We start from the raw sequence: 16,796 nt of genomic DNA on the forward strand, positions 1-16,796 counted from the left end.
TCTCTCTCTCTCTCTCTCTCTCTCTCTCTCTGTCCGCTTGTTTGACTTTCCCTCACATACACACCCTCCACTTCTTTTCACCTCTCCTCTTCCTCCCCCTCTTCCTCCTCCCTCTTGGCAGGTCGCGGCCAGTGTAACTGTGGCAGGTGTGACTGCAAGGAGGGCTGGGCAGGGAAGAAGTGCGAGCATCCGCTGTCCTGCTCCCTGTCTCTGGAGAGCAGTCTGAAGAAGTGTCGAGGAACGTCCAATTTGCCCTGCTTCGGACGAGGTACCTGGCCTTCCCATCCACTCCTGTTGCCATGGTTACCGCAGCAGGCCTGTACTCAGCGCTCACCTCACAGCGTAATATAGGCCATTTTCCGTGTTCCAGATCTCTTAATCCATTGTAGAGAGGGCCTAAAACACACCAGGGCGCCCAGCGATCAAACCTGATAACATCTTCAACTGAACCCAAGTGAACTCACTGCTCCATATGGACTGGACATGTTAGTGTGTCTGCACATATGGACATAAGAGTGTATGTATGTGTGTGTGCATGATTGTTTTGGAGCGTGTGTTTGTATGTGTGCACTTGTACGTGTTTGTGTATACTTGTGTGTGTGTGTGTGTGTAGGGCGTGTGTGTGTGAGTAATGAGCATAGCTGGCCAGCAACAGTGTGAGCCAGGGCTGAAGCAGCTCTCTCCATAGCACTAGCTGTGGGTCGATGTGTCTAGATTTATTACAGTGCACTGTATGCTTCATTAGCAGCCCTTCTGGACACAGGCAGCTTGTTTTCCTGGAGCCTCCAAACGTCGGGCCTAATACTAATATCAGATTCTCACTGAGGCAACATTGGAAACCGGTGCTTACAAAACGAAAGGCCTAGGTTGTGTTTTCACCGTTGTCAGAGACGTATACCCTTGAGTCTGTTGACTGATGACAACAAAGTTATTGGGGAACAGATGGGTATGAAGCAAACAGCAAGGCACATTCTAGGGCTAGAAAACCAACATATGCCATAGAGTCTGTGTGCCTTACTGTGCTTGAACATCAGGCAGTATCTGTCCTGTGTGTGCAGGGTGGGAGTTGAGTAATATTGCAATTCCCAGTCATTCCTAAGTTCTGTGATCTGTGAACATGGACAAACCCATGTGCTCTGCACAGGCCGCCCCGTCCTCCACTCTGGCTCATAACTGTTTCTTCTCCTTTAGACCATCTGTTTTAATCAGATCAGAGAGAATCACACACTGACCATTCATTGGCTTTGGCTTATTCATGACTGTTTTACAGGATTAAAGATGATCGCATTGTACAAAACACTTCGGATCGATGCCATAATGTTTAATGGTGTCCCTAGTGAACCACAATCAACAAGTGACTCAACATTTCTCTCTGGCTTTACGCAGCACTGAGTTAGATACCATACTACCAGAACAATGTAATGGTCATTAAGGTTTTTCTTAAACTGACTGGCAACCTGCATTGTTGCACAATATGGTATGGCCATTTGTTAATAAGACAAATCCACTAGTAACTCTGCAGTGCACTCTCAGGAGTATTTTAAAGTATCTGTTGTATCTGTATTTTACACTGATGCAGCAGCCTTAATCAATCAGCTGTACAGTGCTGTATGGGCCATTGTGCAGTGTATCTCTACTTCATTCCTTTGGCCATTGTTCTAGGACTGTGGGGAATACCTAGCATTATTCCCGTACTTCAGGATGAAGGGACATATCTATGTTAGAAAAGGTACAGAAAAGCCTGCTCTATCCTGCCAGTCTCGTAGTAATTCAGCTTGATGTGTCCTTATTGAATTTGACTGTTAAATGGCTGAGGGTTTGCCAATAATGTAGTCGGCGGTGGGCTCCATTAGGAGGAGCATAACCTGCTTGGTCTCAGGGCTTGCTAGATTTACCATGGGTTAATATAAAGCATTGATCTTCTGTTTCAAGTGAGTGCAGAGGAGGTCTTTGGGGATTCCACAGCTTGGCCACTGCTGCTGTGGTCCAAATGAACAGAAAGGGTATTCATACTGTACTGACTGTTATGATACTGGTCATGGCTGTCCCTCATGCCCATGGCTGGGAAAGCCGTCACCACGAGCCAACACTGGAACAGTGACAGTAATATGGTAAAGGAGGCTCACATAACTGTGTTTCTCAACCTTGGTTTGCTATACACAAGCTGAGAACAAGTTTTGTGTCCTGTGAATGCATCACCAATTCATCACACATTGTGACTGTTCCTTGACAGAATCTAGTTTTGTCTGCCTCAAACCAATTCCATAACAACAGGGTAGAGCAGGCAGGGTGCTCCCCCCGCATAATGAAACAGCAAAGATTAACTTGTGCTGGGAGAGTTAATTAGCTTTAATTCCTCCAGCAGTACCTTTAAATTATCTCCAATTGCTGCTACAAAATGGCACTTTAAATTACCCTGTGCAAAAGAACAATTAATGGGATCCATAAATTCTTCCTTTTAAAATATGCATTTATTTTTCAGCCCACCCATTCTATTCAATGCCAAACAGTGCTGACGCAGTTAAAAGTGTACATTTCCACCACCTGACACGGTATGAAATAGACCTTTTCCTATGCATGCGCCTGAAGTGAATAGATTCTGATTAGGAGTCTTAATGGCGTTAGATTTATAAAAGTGTGCAACACTGTTCCAGAGAATCTGTTTTCCAACTTCTGCTGAGGCCAGTAAATAGCGTCCAATAGATTTTAAAGGCAGTGTCAATATACAATGGATTCCCCCTGCCTCCCCCTCCTTTACACTCTGTTATTGGTTACTGTTGTGTGCACTCACTGTTCACCCATTCTGTCCAGATAGCAGAGGGCAATAATAAAGGGGGAGGGTGTGTGTGTGCATGTGTGTGCGTGTGTGTGTATGTGTGTGCGTTTGCTTGTGTTTGTGTGTGCGTGCGTGAGCAACAGCATATTTGAATTTCACGTATGTTTTTATTTACTTTATTAACTGGTTTCCCACGAGGGCACTCTCTCTCTTGCTTTAGTGTCTGGAAGCAGAGCGTAATGGTTGGAAACAAATGACTGTAAAACACAGTTCATTAGAAGGCATGGAGCGATGGCAAGAGAAGCGGAGGGAAAGGAAAAGAGCAGAGAGCAAGAGGTCTGTGGGAAACACAATGAAGGGAGACAGGGAGCAGGGTGGGAGAGTAAGAGAGAGAGAGCGAGAGTGAAAGTGAAGGAGACAGAAGTAGAAAATCACTGAGGCATGGATGAATGCGGCTGGTACAGACGGCAGCTTGAGCGGAAAAGCCTTGAAATTCGAAACAGCAGCTTCTGAGTTTTTCTTCCTGAGAGGTAGAAGCCAGAATCTTGCAGATAGCGCATTCCTTGTACTGTGGTATTTCCTCAAGGAAACACCTGCTTTTATCATCTTTCTGCTGATTCTTGGGATTCCTTTCTCTGCCCTCTGAAGTCTGGCCTACAGTAGATATTCTTAACTGTACACGCTTGCCTGTTGATAGATAATGCTACATACCGTTGACATTTGCATATTGCAATACTTAATAAGAGCAAAACTACAACAGTTGTCAAGTGCCAAAATGATTATGGATGTAAAGTGAAGATGGTGGCGTTGCAGTTTTCCTAGCTTTCACCACGGCTTCAGTACAATATGTGTTAATGATAATATTTACCCTGCAAATGAGCCACATTCTCTCAGAAGCAATGGATGGCGGCAGTAATGATTGCCTATGCATCTATATGGATGGATCAGCCTACTATTATTGTGCGCTCTATATGTTTCCCATTTGAAATGAACACCATGCGCTGAATACATCCTGATTAATCACACACTCCAGTAAACAGCGAGCAGGAGGGTGGGATTCAGCCAGCTGACAGCATTCTATGTCTCAAATGCATGGTAGTGCTGGTGTAATTCAAACATCATTGTGATCCCGCACAGTATTGCAAAGAAAAAAAAAATTCATCCAGAATGGAATACAGTCTTTTTTTTTGTTTTGGTTTGTGAATAGTTTGGCTGGCTTCATGTTTGGGAGACATTTATATTTCAAGGTTGATGTTTCACGTTAGATTGGGGTTGCAATATGTATTTTACACAGTTGATATTCTCTCTTCTCTTCTCTTCTCTTCTCTTCTCTTCTCTTCTCTTCTCTTCTCTTCTCTTCTCTTCTCTTCTCTTCTCTTCTCTTCTCTTCTCTTCTCTTCCGGCTCCCTGGCCTTTATCCTCCTGTTTGTTATTTAAGGCCTTGTGAAGGCTGCAACAGAACACTATGTTGTACCTCACCACTCATCTTTTCACGGCAGAGGTGAAAAGAATAGAAGGAGACAATACACTGCAACAGACAGCCGGCGTTCGACTGATTGCTGTGAAAGGAAGAGAACATAAGACACCAGCTTTGTAGAGGCAGCATGATGGGGCTGTAGTGAATCTGATGTTGCTGTAGCTCCAATTCATGTCTGTAAAATATTATTATTATTATACCTGGGGCTTGGAGGCTCTTTATGCCCTCTTTAAATACTTTGACCACTGTAGAGGCATGCTCCTACCATTGGGCATTTTATGATGATTTCCAGTCATTTTGACCTTGCAGCTGCTCGCGTCTTGACAGATGGTGGTAAATGGCCAACTAATGTCCGGTTCATTTTAGAAGCAGCCTTTTTTTAGACTTAATAACACTTGAAAACTTCTCCCCAAAAAAGTGATCCCTCACAGATCTACAACTTCCTCCTTCCCGTCTCTTTTCTACTCAAAAGAATGAGACAGGGAGAAAGAAAGAATGTGAGCAAAAGGGAGAGAAAGAGAGAGCAGCGTGTGGCATTTAACAAGTCAGATGTTCTTGGGCTTTCCAGATTTTGGTAGACAGGATAATCACAAAGACCTGTCAAGCTGCCTTAGGACGGTGAGAGCCATAAGGTGCAATGTTGTTTTTTTTGCATGATAGATTGTGGCCTTTGGGTGCTAATGGAATGCTTTAGCCCGCTTTAGCTATTCATTCACACCACAGGATGAGGTGGGGGGGGGGGCATTAGATCGGATTTATCACGTTTGGTGTGATGATGGACCCATTGCTGGCTGTCACAGCGGTGAAAACGGAGTCAAAGCTTTGGAGATAACAAGGCTGCCACACTGGTCCTGGAACTGCAGATCCGTGCTGTTAAATGATAAGTGTCTTTGAAAACCTCTTTTGGAATTGGAAACGGTTCTCCCAGTCACTCCCATGGTGCTGGTTTAAAGTTGGTCACTTTGTGGTTGTTAACGCCACAGCGGATATTGGTGACAGTTTATGCAAAGAGTGTGTGTGTGAAAAAGAGCCCTGGGGAGCTTACGTATGTTTAGATTTCACACTTCGGTCCTAATGTTTCTTGTTTGGACAAACGGAGTCAATGTGTTTCAGGCATCCACTGATGTGACCTTGTCATTAAGGTGTTATTCACCTCTGGTTAGACAGGAGGACAAATGGAAAACACACACACACACACACACTGGCGCAGGTGGCTATGATGACCACAGAGATAATCGATAAGGCAGGGGTGTTATGACATCATTGGTTGCTAGGGTAACTGAGCCCCCGAAGCAGACGGCGGTGTGTCAAATGTGAGGCAGGAAGAGAGGTTGCTAGACACTGTGTGTGTGTGTGTGTGTGTGTGTGTGTGTGTGTGTGTGTGTGTGTGTGTAGGTGTGTGTGTGTGTGTGTGTGTACCAAAGGGTGCCATTACACTAAGAAGTGACAGTGAAGTGGCATAGACTATTCATGAGCTGATGCCGTCAATTGTGTGGCCATGTAGTAAATTGATGTTGTACACTATTCATGCTGACCTTGATGCTCCTATTTCCACACAGTGAGTCATCAAAAGATGAAGGGACACACACACAGAGTTGTTATAGATAAGTTTTAGGCGTTGTTATTTACCGGTGCTAAAGACAAAAGGTACCCAGCAGGGCTACAAACAGGGAAAACACTCAAAGTGAATAATGAGTGCGCAAAAAGGAAATACCCAGCTCAATAAAAATAGGAGGAAGAAGGGAGAAGCACTCAGAAGCGCTGTGTTTCAACCATCTGTCTTCATCGAGCTGGGTAATTCCCTTTGTGCAATTATTTTTCACGGAGGGCAGCTTACCTGTTTGTAGGCCTTCTGGGCATCTTTTGTCTACAGCGTCAGTAAGTAAGAACTTATAAAAAGACATCCAAGTGTGTGTGCTTTCCTCCTTATTTTGGTAAAGTGTTGACCACACAAGACAAATTTAGATTTCATGGACATTTTATTGCCTCATATTCTGCTGCATCATCATTTGGCTCTCTTTTGGCTGGTATATAAAAAACTCTTAATAATCTAAACTGGAGTGCATTTTAGGCCTCATTCACATTCTCTTCAAAAATATTGTTGCTAATGCAGCATTATAGTTAGTGGGAAAAACTGCTCTATGACTAAAAAGTGAAACAAGCCCCTAAATAAACTCAGTACACTAAAGACTGTGTTATGCTGAAGAGATATATATATGTATATATATATATAAAAGATTTTAGTGTTTGTGTTTCTTCTGCTGTAGTTAACATATAATTAGACTTTTGTGCTGACATCAGGCATTGTGCTGCACAATTTTAATAATGTCATATAGCAAATACTAATGTTGGTAGCAGCAGCATTAACAAAAAGTCAATTTTTATGTAAAACAACAAGCTGCAGCACAAGACATGAGTGCTGACAGAAAAGTGCAAGGATTTATTGTTCAATTCCCAAAAATGTTTTGTGTGAACACATACTGGAGTCCTGCTGCCGCCTTATGAACTGTGCTCAGCCACTGCTACCCCACTACTAGCTTTCTTATTGATTTATTGGAATGAAGACATTTCAAGGGACTAAAAGTATGAGACAGGTAAGACATTTCATATAAACTAAAAGTATTGGACAGGTAAGACATTTCATGTAAACTGAAAGTATGAGAGGGGTGAATATGTGTCCATGTATTGTGAAGCTGAATATAATTTATGGATTGGATCGGGTTTGTAAAGATTGGAAGGAAATGCACATGTATTTTGAGTTTGAGATACTTTTCTCCGTAAGCATGTCCCACGCTCCAAACATCTGTGTGTACAGTACAGTATATGGCCGTAATTAGTTGTAACTGTGACAAAGCGTGTAAAAAGGATGAGCGAGTATGTATGCTGCACACCTTCGATGATATGGTCGTCATTTTGGAATAGATGATGGCTTTCTAATGAGCTTCACCATTAGCCAGCATGCTCACTCAGTATGTTCCCCTGTGGCCATCTTCACTAGAGGCTCACTGATTGAAGTGGGATAGGAACATCTTGAGGTGTGTGTGTGTGTGTGTGTGTGTATATACCCCCTGTAAGTGTGTTTCCAAGTGAGTGATTTACATATGAGATCGCCTCATGTGGCTGGAGGGAATGTTGTCAGGCAGATTAACTCTAGTTCAAAATCAGTCACATCGCACACGTCCCGGCATGCAAGTGACCCTCCTGATTTAGGGGCTAAATTAAACGGTAAAAGGACCATTCGACACAGTTCAGGTCAAATAAGACTTTCAATCTATATTCCACTGAGGAGATCTGCTAAAAAACACTAGACGGATCAGATGTGAAACAGCATCTCTGTGTTTTTTTAGGGCAGTGCCAGTGCGGACAGTGTACTTGCCACCCGCCTGGGGACAGCCGCGTCCACGGCAAGAACTGTGAGTGTGACGACCGTCAGTGTGAGGACATCAATGGAGAGATCTGTGGAGGTGAGAGCACACACACACACTCACACACACAATCACTGTGTCCATGAAGGGCTTTGTATGGTTGCTGGAGGAGGAACAGAGGGGATCAATAGGACGTGGCATTAGCCAGATGGCAAGTCCACATTTTAACATTAGTGTTCATGCTGTCCTTCACAACACACACATTAGAGGCTGATTAGAGCAACTGTTAACACATGTACTGATGGACTGCACAAGATCACACACTGCACCCACAGGTCCCATAGGTCCTTCATACATATTGTTGCACACATACATACACACACACACACACACACACACACACACACACACACACACACACACACACACATTCACCCACTTTGAAATTATGCCAGGACCAGACACTGATTTCGAAGATCAATGCAATGTGATCCCGTCTGCTCTCTTTGATATCCACAGGCACACCCTTCTGAACCTCAGAATTGAATTGGAGAGAAATCGCTCCAAGCCTTTGAAGCTTCTCTCGCTACTCTTGGGAAGTTTGTGCTCTTAATTTGGACCGTTTAGCCACGGCCACTGTAATGGATGAAAAGCACTAAAACGTTAGAGACTAGATTGGAATTGACATTTCCTGTTGCTACTGCTGCTGTCAGAGAGAGAGGGAGAGAAAGAGAGAGAGAGAGAGAGAGAGATTAGAGGATGTCAGATTGAGGAATCAAGTGCCAGTTGGGTTGGGGATTCTGGTGCCACTGAAGAAAAACAAAAATAGTGGAGAAGGGTTACATTCATCTACAGTAAAGCCAACACTGTCTGCTGGGGAAAAACAGAGCAGAGTGTTCTTCATTCAGCCAAACACGATCCTCACTCTAAGGGCTTTTGCAGGAAGCCTGGCCCCCTGTAGAGACCATTTCCTTATTTTGCTCAGCACTTGTACCCCGTTGTAACAGTTGTTTACTTTAATATTGACGTATATTGCTGTTTGCCTAACGGGCAATTTGCGCTTAGATACTATTAGTTGAGTCGTACTATGCATGGACAGATCTGATGTCTGGGTTCCCGTCTCTCCTCCACTCCAAGTGCTGGAAAAGTGGGGCATGAGCATGAGACATGCATGATTTGCCGGCTCTCAAGGAGTAAACAGAGAGCAGGTTATCCCACGCACACTGCCAACAGTGAGGAGGAGTGTGATACTTTTCCTCTACAGCTGTATGAACCATGGGAGATTCTTTGTGTACAGCACTTGAACTCTGTTCCATGCTCAGTCTATTCCCTCTCTCTGAGACAATCCTTTCCCACACACAAACCCTCACATGCTCTCTCTTTATTCTCACAATGCCACACACAAGCACACATTTACTCCCTCTCTCTCTCTCTCTGTCGTTCACCTCCCTGCCATACACACGCACAGCACCTCCTCCTGAGTGGTGCTCTTTAATGTGTTTTTGGTGAGCTGTGCCCATTTTCTATTAGTGGTGCATTGCAGCATCTGAGGGCAACTTACTCCTTTAAGGGGGGATGCAATATTTATGTGAATGCATTACTGGGGCTCATTGTGTGCTGGGCTGTCCAGAGACAATGCGTCATGAGGCAGGGAAGCACCTGTCTGCCTGTCTAAGCACCAAACACACACACACACACACACACACACACACACACACACAGTAGTGCTCCACAGGCGTGCTGTCAGGCTGACACAGATTAGTCTGTATACTCTATGGAGGCCTATGGAAATTATTGGGTATGTGGCTAGAGGGAATCTGGGCAGGGGACGTCTGGCTGCAGAGACAAGCTGCTAATCTATCCTTCCATTCGACCCTCACATCCCTCACCCTCCTTCCCCCCCTCACCCTCACCTGCCTCTTTACCACTTTCCTCTTTTCCTCACACCCACCCTCCACTCCATCCTTCCTCTCCATCAGTGACCTCTTCACCTCCGACAAACTCCCCCTGCATACAGTCTGGATCTTGGCTGGATGAAACGCCGCTGTGTGAAAGCAGCTCCAGATTCGCCACCGCCTCTCCAGCCTCGCCGCCACAGTCCAGCTCCACAAGCTCTAATGTGTTTCTGTGTAATGCGTGCGCCGTGGAAGGCAGGTGCAGACTAATTGAAAGGGGGCTAGGGTGCCGCTCCTCCAAAGCAATTAACTGCTCTCCCAGGCTGGCTGATTGAGGCAGCCATGCATGGCCTGCCATAGCTGCCACTCCACTCCAGCTGAGTGACAAACGCTAGCTGGCTCCCCTGTATACCAACACCCACCACCCCCAAAAACACCCTCCACCTCTTCCTCCACACAATAACAAGCACAACAGCGTCTGGAAGGGAGGGAAGACAGAGAAGGAGTGATAGTGAGAGAGATAGAAAAGATGCAATCTGAGAGGAAGAGATAGAGTAAGGTGCAGTTGGAGAGAGAGAAAGAGAGAGAGAGAAGGAAGAGGAAGAAGCAGGGAGATGAGGTGGGCTAGGTGGTTACATGAGTTGAGCATTGATGTCTTATCTAGGAAGATCCATTTGCATCACAGTTTATATGGGCAATGTTCAGCTATATTCTGTACAATCTGTTTCCCTTAAGATACCTAAGATTTGATTTCTTCCTCACCCATTTGCGCTGAGAAATCAATTCCAAGACAACATTCATCCAGGACAGAGCCAATACTGGGGTTGCATATTTCTCGCCAGCCTCATATATTGCAAAAGCAACAATTTCCCCCACTGGTTATCAGCATCAAACAATAATTTCCAGCAGCACAATATAGATTTACCATCTTTAACATGAAAATGATGGAACACGCTCTCCTTGTGATCATCTCCTCAACCTGGGCTCTGTAACGAGATGTGAACATAAAGGAATCAATCAATGATGCAACTGCCTTGACATGACATGATTTAAATTGAAGTAAGCACTGCATAAGTGATCCAAGAGGTCCTGTTGGAGATGAAGCAGGGACTGAGTGAGTGTGTGTGTGTGTGTGTGTGTGTGTGTGTGTGTGTGTGTGCGAGTGTATGTGTGTGTGTAAACAAATGGGCTCAAAGCAGGGTGCTGCTAGAGAATAGCTTTTAAGTGCAGTGTGTGTGTGTGTGTGTGTGTGTGCGTGCGTGTGTGTGTGTGTGTGCGTATCCGTGTCCGTGTGCGGGCGTGATAAAGCTTCTGTGATGCTGCCGGCTATTAAGCCATCCCAGAGCCCAACCGCTTCTTTCAACCAATTAAATGCCCCTGTTTGTGTGTGTGTGTGTGTGTGTGTGTGTGTGTGTGTGTGTGTGTGTGTGTGTCAGTGTTTGTCTGCCATAGCCTTTCTTTGTTTTTCGTCTCCCTCTGAAGTGCTGGAGGTTTATTAAGGAGAGGACAAGACCAGCGGTGACAGTTCCTTTCATGTCCCCGGGGGAAATACAATAAGCCTGGAGTGTCTCTCTTGTCTTCCTGTGGGCTTGTCTCCTTGTACTGCCTATTAGTGTCAAGGTTCAATGTCTAGCTCTGTCAACTTTCTGTGTTTCTGTACTTTATCGCTATCTTTTTGGTCTCCAATGGCATCTCTGGAGGCTTTTCACCCTGTCTGAGAATCATTTTTGTTTGTTTGTTTGTGCCGAGTCGTCATGCCACGTATTGGCTCTCCTTTTAAACGAAGGCCCCTCCGCCCCTCCACCCCTCTGCCCCTCCAGGTCACGGTTACTGTTCCTGCGGACGGTGTATCTGCGAGGAGGGCTGGTTCGGGAAGCTGTGCCAGTTCCCTCGGACCTGTGACATGAACGACGCCCAGAGCAAGGAGCTGTGTGAGACCTCCGATGGAGTCATGTGCAGTGGAAAAGGTGAACGATGCGTAATTATACTTCTTACCTTTCGCCCTGTCCTTTTTGATTCTCTTGGGATTTTCTTTTTCATCCTATGCTGCTTCAATAAAAGTTTCCATAGCCCGTATTGCATAAAATCACTATTTGCATGACAAGATTAATGACAAATAATTTTTGGATTGCTTATCGATCAATAGTCAAGTGTATGGCTACCACACACACACACACACACCTCGGTGTCATTTTTGTCCCAATCCCCCCACAGCCAGCCGAGAACAGAGAGGAGGGCTAAGCGTGAAAGAGGAGACATACTCACATATACACAGAGAAACAAACACTCATCATATGCCACATTGGTTTCAGTCAGTACATACTGTTTCTCAGGGAGCTGCCTGTCAATCAATACCTATCAATGAATAATCAGTTCCATAGTTACTCCTCTCTACATATAATGAAGTGGTAAAGGAGAGCTATAAGATTCCTTGTCTGTAGTGTAGCAGTGAAGCCATAGAAACAGTCCAACTGCAGAGGATCCAGGCCTGCAGAGTGGAGCAGGGTGTGGAAATGAAGATGAGCATGTTCATTCTCCATGCTCCGCTACATTCAGACACAAGCAGAAGAACCATCTCCCTGAGCTCCTCCCTGAGCCTCTGCTCTTCCTCATTTGTCTCACTTTCCATATACTCTCTCTCTCTGCAGAGTCAAGTGGGGACTTGCCTCCGCCTCTCAGAGTGGATTCCTGTAACCCATCCTATGTTGATAGAAATGGAGGAGATTGAACAGGCAGTGGCTGGGCCTCTGGGTCTGAGCTTGCAGCAGACACCAGTGGATTTGTTTCTCTCTCTCTTCAGCCTGCCTCTCTACCACATTGCTTAACACATTATTATCCAGCTGCTGCCCTTGAGAGAGAGGAACAAATGCTGACGGGAGTAAAGGCGAGGGGAGGAGGAGAGGAAGTTTAAAGAGTGTGTGTAGACTGGCTTTCTGGTGGCAAAGGGATATACCTCCAGGGAGAATCTCATATCCACTCTGCCCAGCGCTATTAATCTTCTCTGTGAAATAAAGAATGTATTTACAGGAAATAATACAAAATAGCACAACCAGCAAGGTTGAAGTTGTAAAAAGGAAAAAAAAGAAATGTTCACTGTCAACTAAAATGTTACTTAATTCTAAAATAGAAATGAAATCCAAAAACGAATTTTGTGTGTGTGTGTGTCTGTGTGTGTGTGTGTGTGTGTGTGTGTGTGTATGTGTGTGTGTGTGTGTGCACGCTCTCTTGACAGGTTCTTGTCACTGCGGCCGATGTATCTGTTCTCCCCAGGACTGGTGGGTGTCTGGAGAGTACTGCGAGTGTGATGACCGGGAATGTGACCAACATGACGGCCTCGTCTGCACAGGTGGAACACACACACACACACACACACACACACATGTTCACACACACATATTGTTACTGTAGGTTTTGCAACAATCCCACTACCATTAATGGCTTTGGCTGTGTGTCAGAGAACAGAGAGGAGAGGCAAAATGGAGAGAGGAGACAGACACACACACACACACACACAGATACTTTCGTCTGTACAGCTCCTAATCCACAGGAGCTGTCTTCTCCCCACTGATAATGGAAATCTCAGTACATGTTTATAATTATTTTTGCCCCAGGGCCTGTCAAGACTTGGACAGCTGTTTAGAAGTGCTTCTCTTATTGACTCCATGACTCCAAATGTCAGCCTTAGTGTCACTCAGATGAGCATCAGTTGTTCAAAATGGCAGACAAACATTCCCTAAAAACGATTCAAACGAGAGGAAACAAAGAAAATGTATGACGATGTCTGTTAAATGTTCCTGATTACCATATTACTGATTAGGGCATATGTCATAATTACCATATGCATGAGGATTATTGAAATGGTGTTTTCCTTTTTTTCTTGAAGAGGCAATTCTAGGGGGTTGAACATGCAAATAAAAACAAAGACGCTGCCCCCCCCTTCCCAAGGTAGCAGTGATGCACTCAACCTTTTTAATTTTAATGATGCAAAAATTTGTCTGCCAAGTTTGCCAATAAATTACTCTGCATCCAGAAATTTCATGGATTCTTCAAAGCTGTAGATTCTCATTACAAATACAATTGATGAGTGATGTGGAAAATTCAATGTATTAGGAATGCTTGCTGGTTAATTTCATGCACCAAAGATGATAATTTCAGCAACCATTTCAGCTAGGAGAGAAAGAGGCCCGTTTGCCTGTCTGCACTAAAGGTAAAAGTCTGTTAAACAAATTAAAACCCTCAGTCACCATGAAACTCATCTAATTGTGTTTGTCGGGGGCATGTTCATCAAATTGCAAAAAATCCCTCTAAATGTTTTATGTTGTCATTTTCCGTATGCCGCCACAATTATTACAATCACTTAAAAGGTTTATGATTTAGGATTACAAATACAAGATTGCTAGTCAGTTTGAGTGAATTCCCATTGAAACGGAACATTGTCTCTTCATCATCGTCTTACAATTAATCTGCTAAAGCTCCAACTGCTGTCGCGTACACACAGGGGAGTATCGTGTGAAAACAGCCTTGCTCTCCCACTCTAGTGGTAGAGAACTTGTTTCTATAGTGTGCCAGTGCAGTGGGTGTGAATAGTGAGCTATAGTTGTCAGCCTCCTGTCCATGATTGGGCTCATTGAGAGGCAGGTCTCTTCCTTTTCCACCTCACCTTCATCCTTCTTTATCCTCATCTACCTGTCCTCCTATCCTCTCCCCTGCACCTCCTCCTCCCTCCTCCCTCCTCCCTCCTCCCCCTGGGTGAAGCACTGCAGTAGATATGTCTCTTCTGCTGTGTGACAGGTAGACAGCAGGCGTCCACCTCCTAACCCCGGCGTTTCCCTCTGACAGCTCAGCATTTGACATGCGGAGCGCTCGGAGGTGCCGGGTTAACACCCAGAGTAGGATGTTATCACCGCCGTTCAATAAAAAGAAGACGAGGAGGAGGCCAGACTACAGACACAAACACATTTATACTTTTGGATATCTGAGAGGAGAGTTGTAATGATGCCAGCTCTCTGTGGTGGATAACTTTATCATTTTTCGCTCTTAGTTATCCCAGAGTTTTGCCTGCTGCTGAGTGGGACACAGCACTGTGAAACTAAAAATGGTGCTCAGCAGTGCAGCCTGTCTCCAGTCCCCATCACAGAGCTGCACCCAGGGAAGCGGGGTGTGAAAAGAGGAACCTTGTTAAAGGTCAGGCACAATGGCACAGCTCTTTCAATTCACAGCTTTCCTTCTCACATGTTGTTGCAGGGAACGGATTGTGCAGCTGCGGCAACTGCGAATGCTGGGACGGCTGGACGGGGAACGCTTGCGAGATCTGGGTGGGGACGGAGTACTGAGGGGAGCGGGACACTGACGCACAGACCGAGGCCTGGCTGCCCGGGGCCACCAGGAGCTCCACCTGCGGTCCCGACCAGGCTGCGAAAACACCACAGCCTGGTGAACGTCGGAGGAGGGAGAAAAAAGAAGCCAAAACCAAACGTGGATGTAATACTTCATTCCGATTTCTGCATATCACTTGTATAACAGCATTCATTCATTCATTGTACTGGTTACAAATTATCTTTATTAAAACTGTGTTTTGTATGCGAGAAAGAAACAACCATGGAAGCAAAAAGCATTTTTTTTTCTGTTTAGAACACATTACAATGTAACCTTTTATATGTTTCCAATACAACTATATGTATGAAAATTGTTTATATAGGAATGCTTACATATTCCAGAGAGCTACACATAATAGGATGCAGGTTCATAAACAATTCAGATGTTGAGAAGAGAAGAGAATGTTTTATTATTAAGGTGATTTTTTTGGAATATGTGGGATTTTGCGGGGGTATGTCTGTTAATAATTGGTACAAAGTGCTTTTTCACAGATTGGACTCAATGTTCACCCTGCACTCAAGTCAGAGGTATTGTTTGAGGTTTTTATTTGTTTTTAATAATAAAACATTAAATGTGCCGCATGACACAACATTTTGCATGGAAAACAATGCGAAGACCTTAATCATACATGGTTACAAATTTGTTATAACATGACATAACTCCAATGGGCATACTTGCAATGGTATATATATATTTTTGAAAATAAATCATTTTAATAGTGCCTATTCTTCTCCACCTTTAGAAAACAACCAATCCATAACAATCTGCCATGAAACCCATACTGTACTGTAAGGTACACAAAGGACATTTCTCACTCAACTCATACTAGTGATAAGGTTAAATTGTAAGTGGTAGAAACAAAGAGAGGACATACATAGTTCAGTTGTGGCATGCTGGATGTCCATGTCACTTCGAAAGGTGGTATCAGGGGATGAGAGCTGCATTGACACAAGAGCTCAATCACCACTTGAAAAGAGGACCGATAAGAAGTCACAAAGAAAATTTAATGTAAATTCTACTTTGGCCTTTTTCATGCTTTAAGTACTAGCCAACCCCTCTGTTTTATTTGTCCCATCAAAATGACAGGTGCAATAATATACTGCACACTATATTGCATTAAGTATGTTACTGACATTACAGTACACCTTTATATAAATATTTTATTCAATATGTTGTATATGTGTATACAACAAACACAAACTGTACAGTGCAGACAAACTCGTTGCATATATGTATGTAAAATTAGCGGTACATACCAACAGTTCTTGATAGACATAGCCTACTACATGCAGTTCATCAATGCCATCCTCTCCCCATGCAACAGATGGGACCACGTACAAAATAAGAGGTTGAGAACAGAAGCACAGGTAACAAAGAAACTAAGTTTGCTAGAAGGTTCTCCTTGTGACATATCTGAAGAAAGTGGGACAGGAAAACAAAAGTGGCAACTGTCAGGATCAGAAGACGACATCACACACGACCCGTATACGAGATAAATGAAAAGAACGGACAAACGAAACGGTGGCTACAGAGATCAAACAGAGATGTACATTTACACACCAGTCATTTACAAAAATAAAGTCAGCCTCGGAGGAGCCAGTTAACTGGACTGCAGGGCTGGAGTAGCCAGCCCAGCATGTAGAGTTCATCAATGGGGAAAGTGATTGGTTGTAATTGAGGACAGACATCGGCCCCAAATACAACTACAGTGGTTTTCAGCTCCTGTGTGTATACAGTAGTACTTCATTTTCATTATAGCATTAACAGCTTTGTACAGACAAATGTTGAAGTCTAACTAATGTGCTTCAATGTCCCGTAATAAGAAATGGTCACTTGTAATCCCAATAAACTCAGGAAATTATATTTACCAAATCAATTTCTTAATATAGTTGCAATTTTAGCAGCAT

General features: G+C 44.2%; 1 protein-coding gene across 2 annotated transcripts in view; it reads left to right on the forward strand.

The window, feature by feature from the left end:
• The window catches only part of itgbl1 (integrin, beta-like 1), a 34,779-nt gene extending 19,189 nt beyond the window's left edge, over positions 1-15,590 (forward strand). For both annotated transcript variants that reach the window (XM_071513367.1, XM_071513366.1), the window contains exons 7-11: positions 122-268; positions 7,601-7,717; positions 11,334-11,480; positions 12,746-12,859; positions 14,758-15,590. In XM_071513367.1, the coding sequence (XP_071369468.1) occupies positions 122-268; positions 7,601-7,717; positions 11,334-11,480; positions 12,746-12,859; positions 14,758-14,846 (614 nt within the window). In that variant the 3' untranslated portion in view covers positions 14,847-15,590. The remainder of the gene's footprint in view (positions 1-121; positions 269-7,600; positions 7,718-11,333; positions 11,481-12,745; positions 12,860-14,757) is intronic.
• The last annotated feature ends 1,206 nt before the right edge of the window (positions 15,591-16,796 follow it).

This window comes from Centroberyx affinis, unplaced genomic scaffold (assembly GCF_046629955.1).
Source record: "Centroberyx affinis isolate AG114_WGS23_722 - 3 ecotype Tasmania unplaced genomic scaffold, CSIRO-AGI_Caff_v1 ptg007038l_1, whole genome shotgun sequence".
In the NCBI taxonomy this organism is placed as follows: domain Eukaryota; kingdom Metazoa; phylum Chordata; class Actinopteri; order Beryciformes; family Berycidae; genus Centroberyx; species Centroberyx affinis.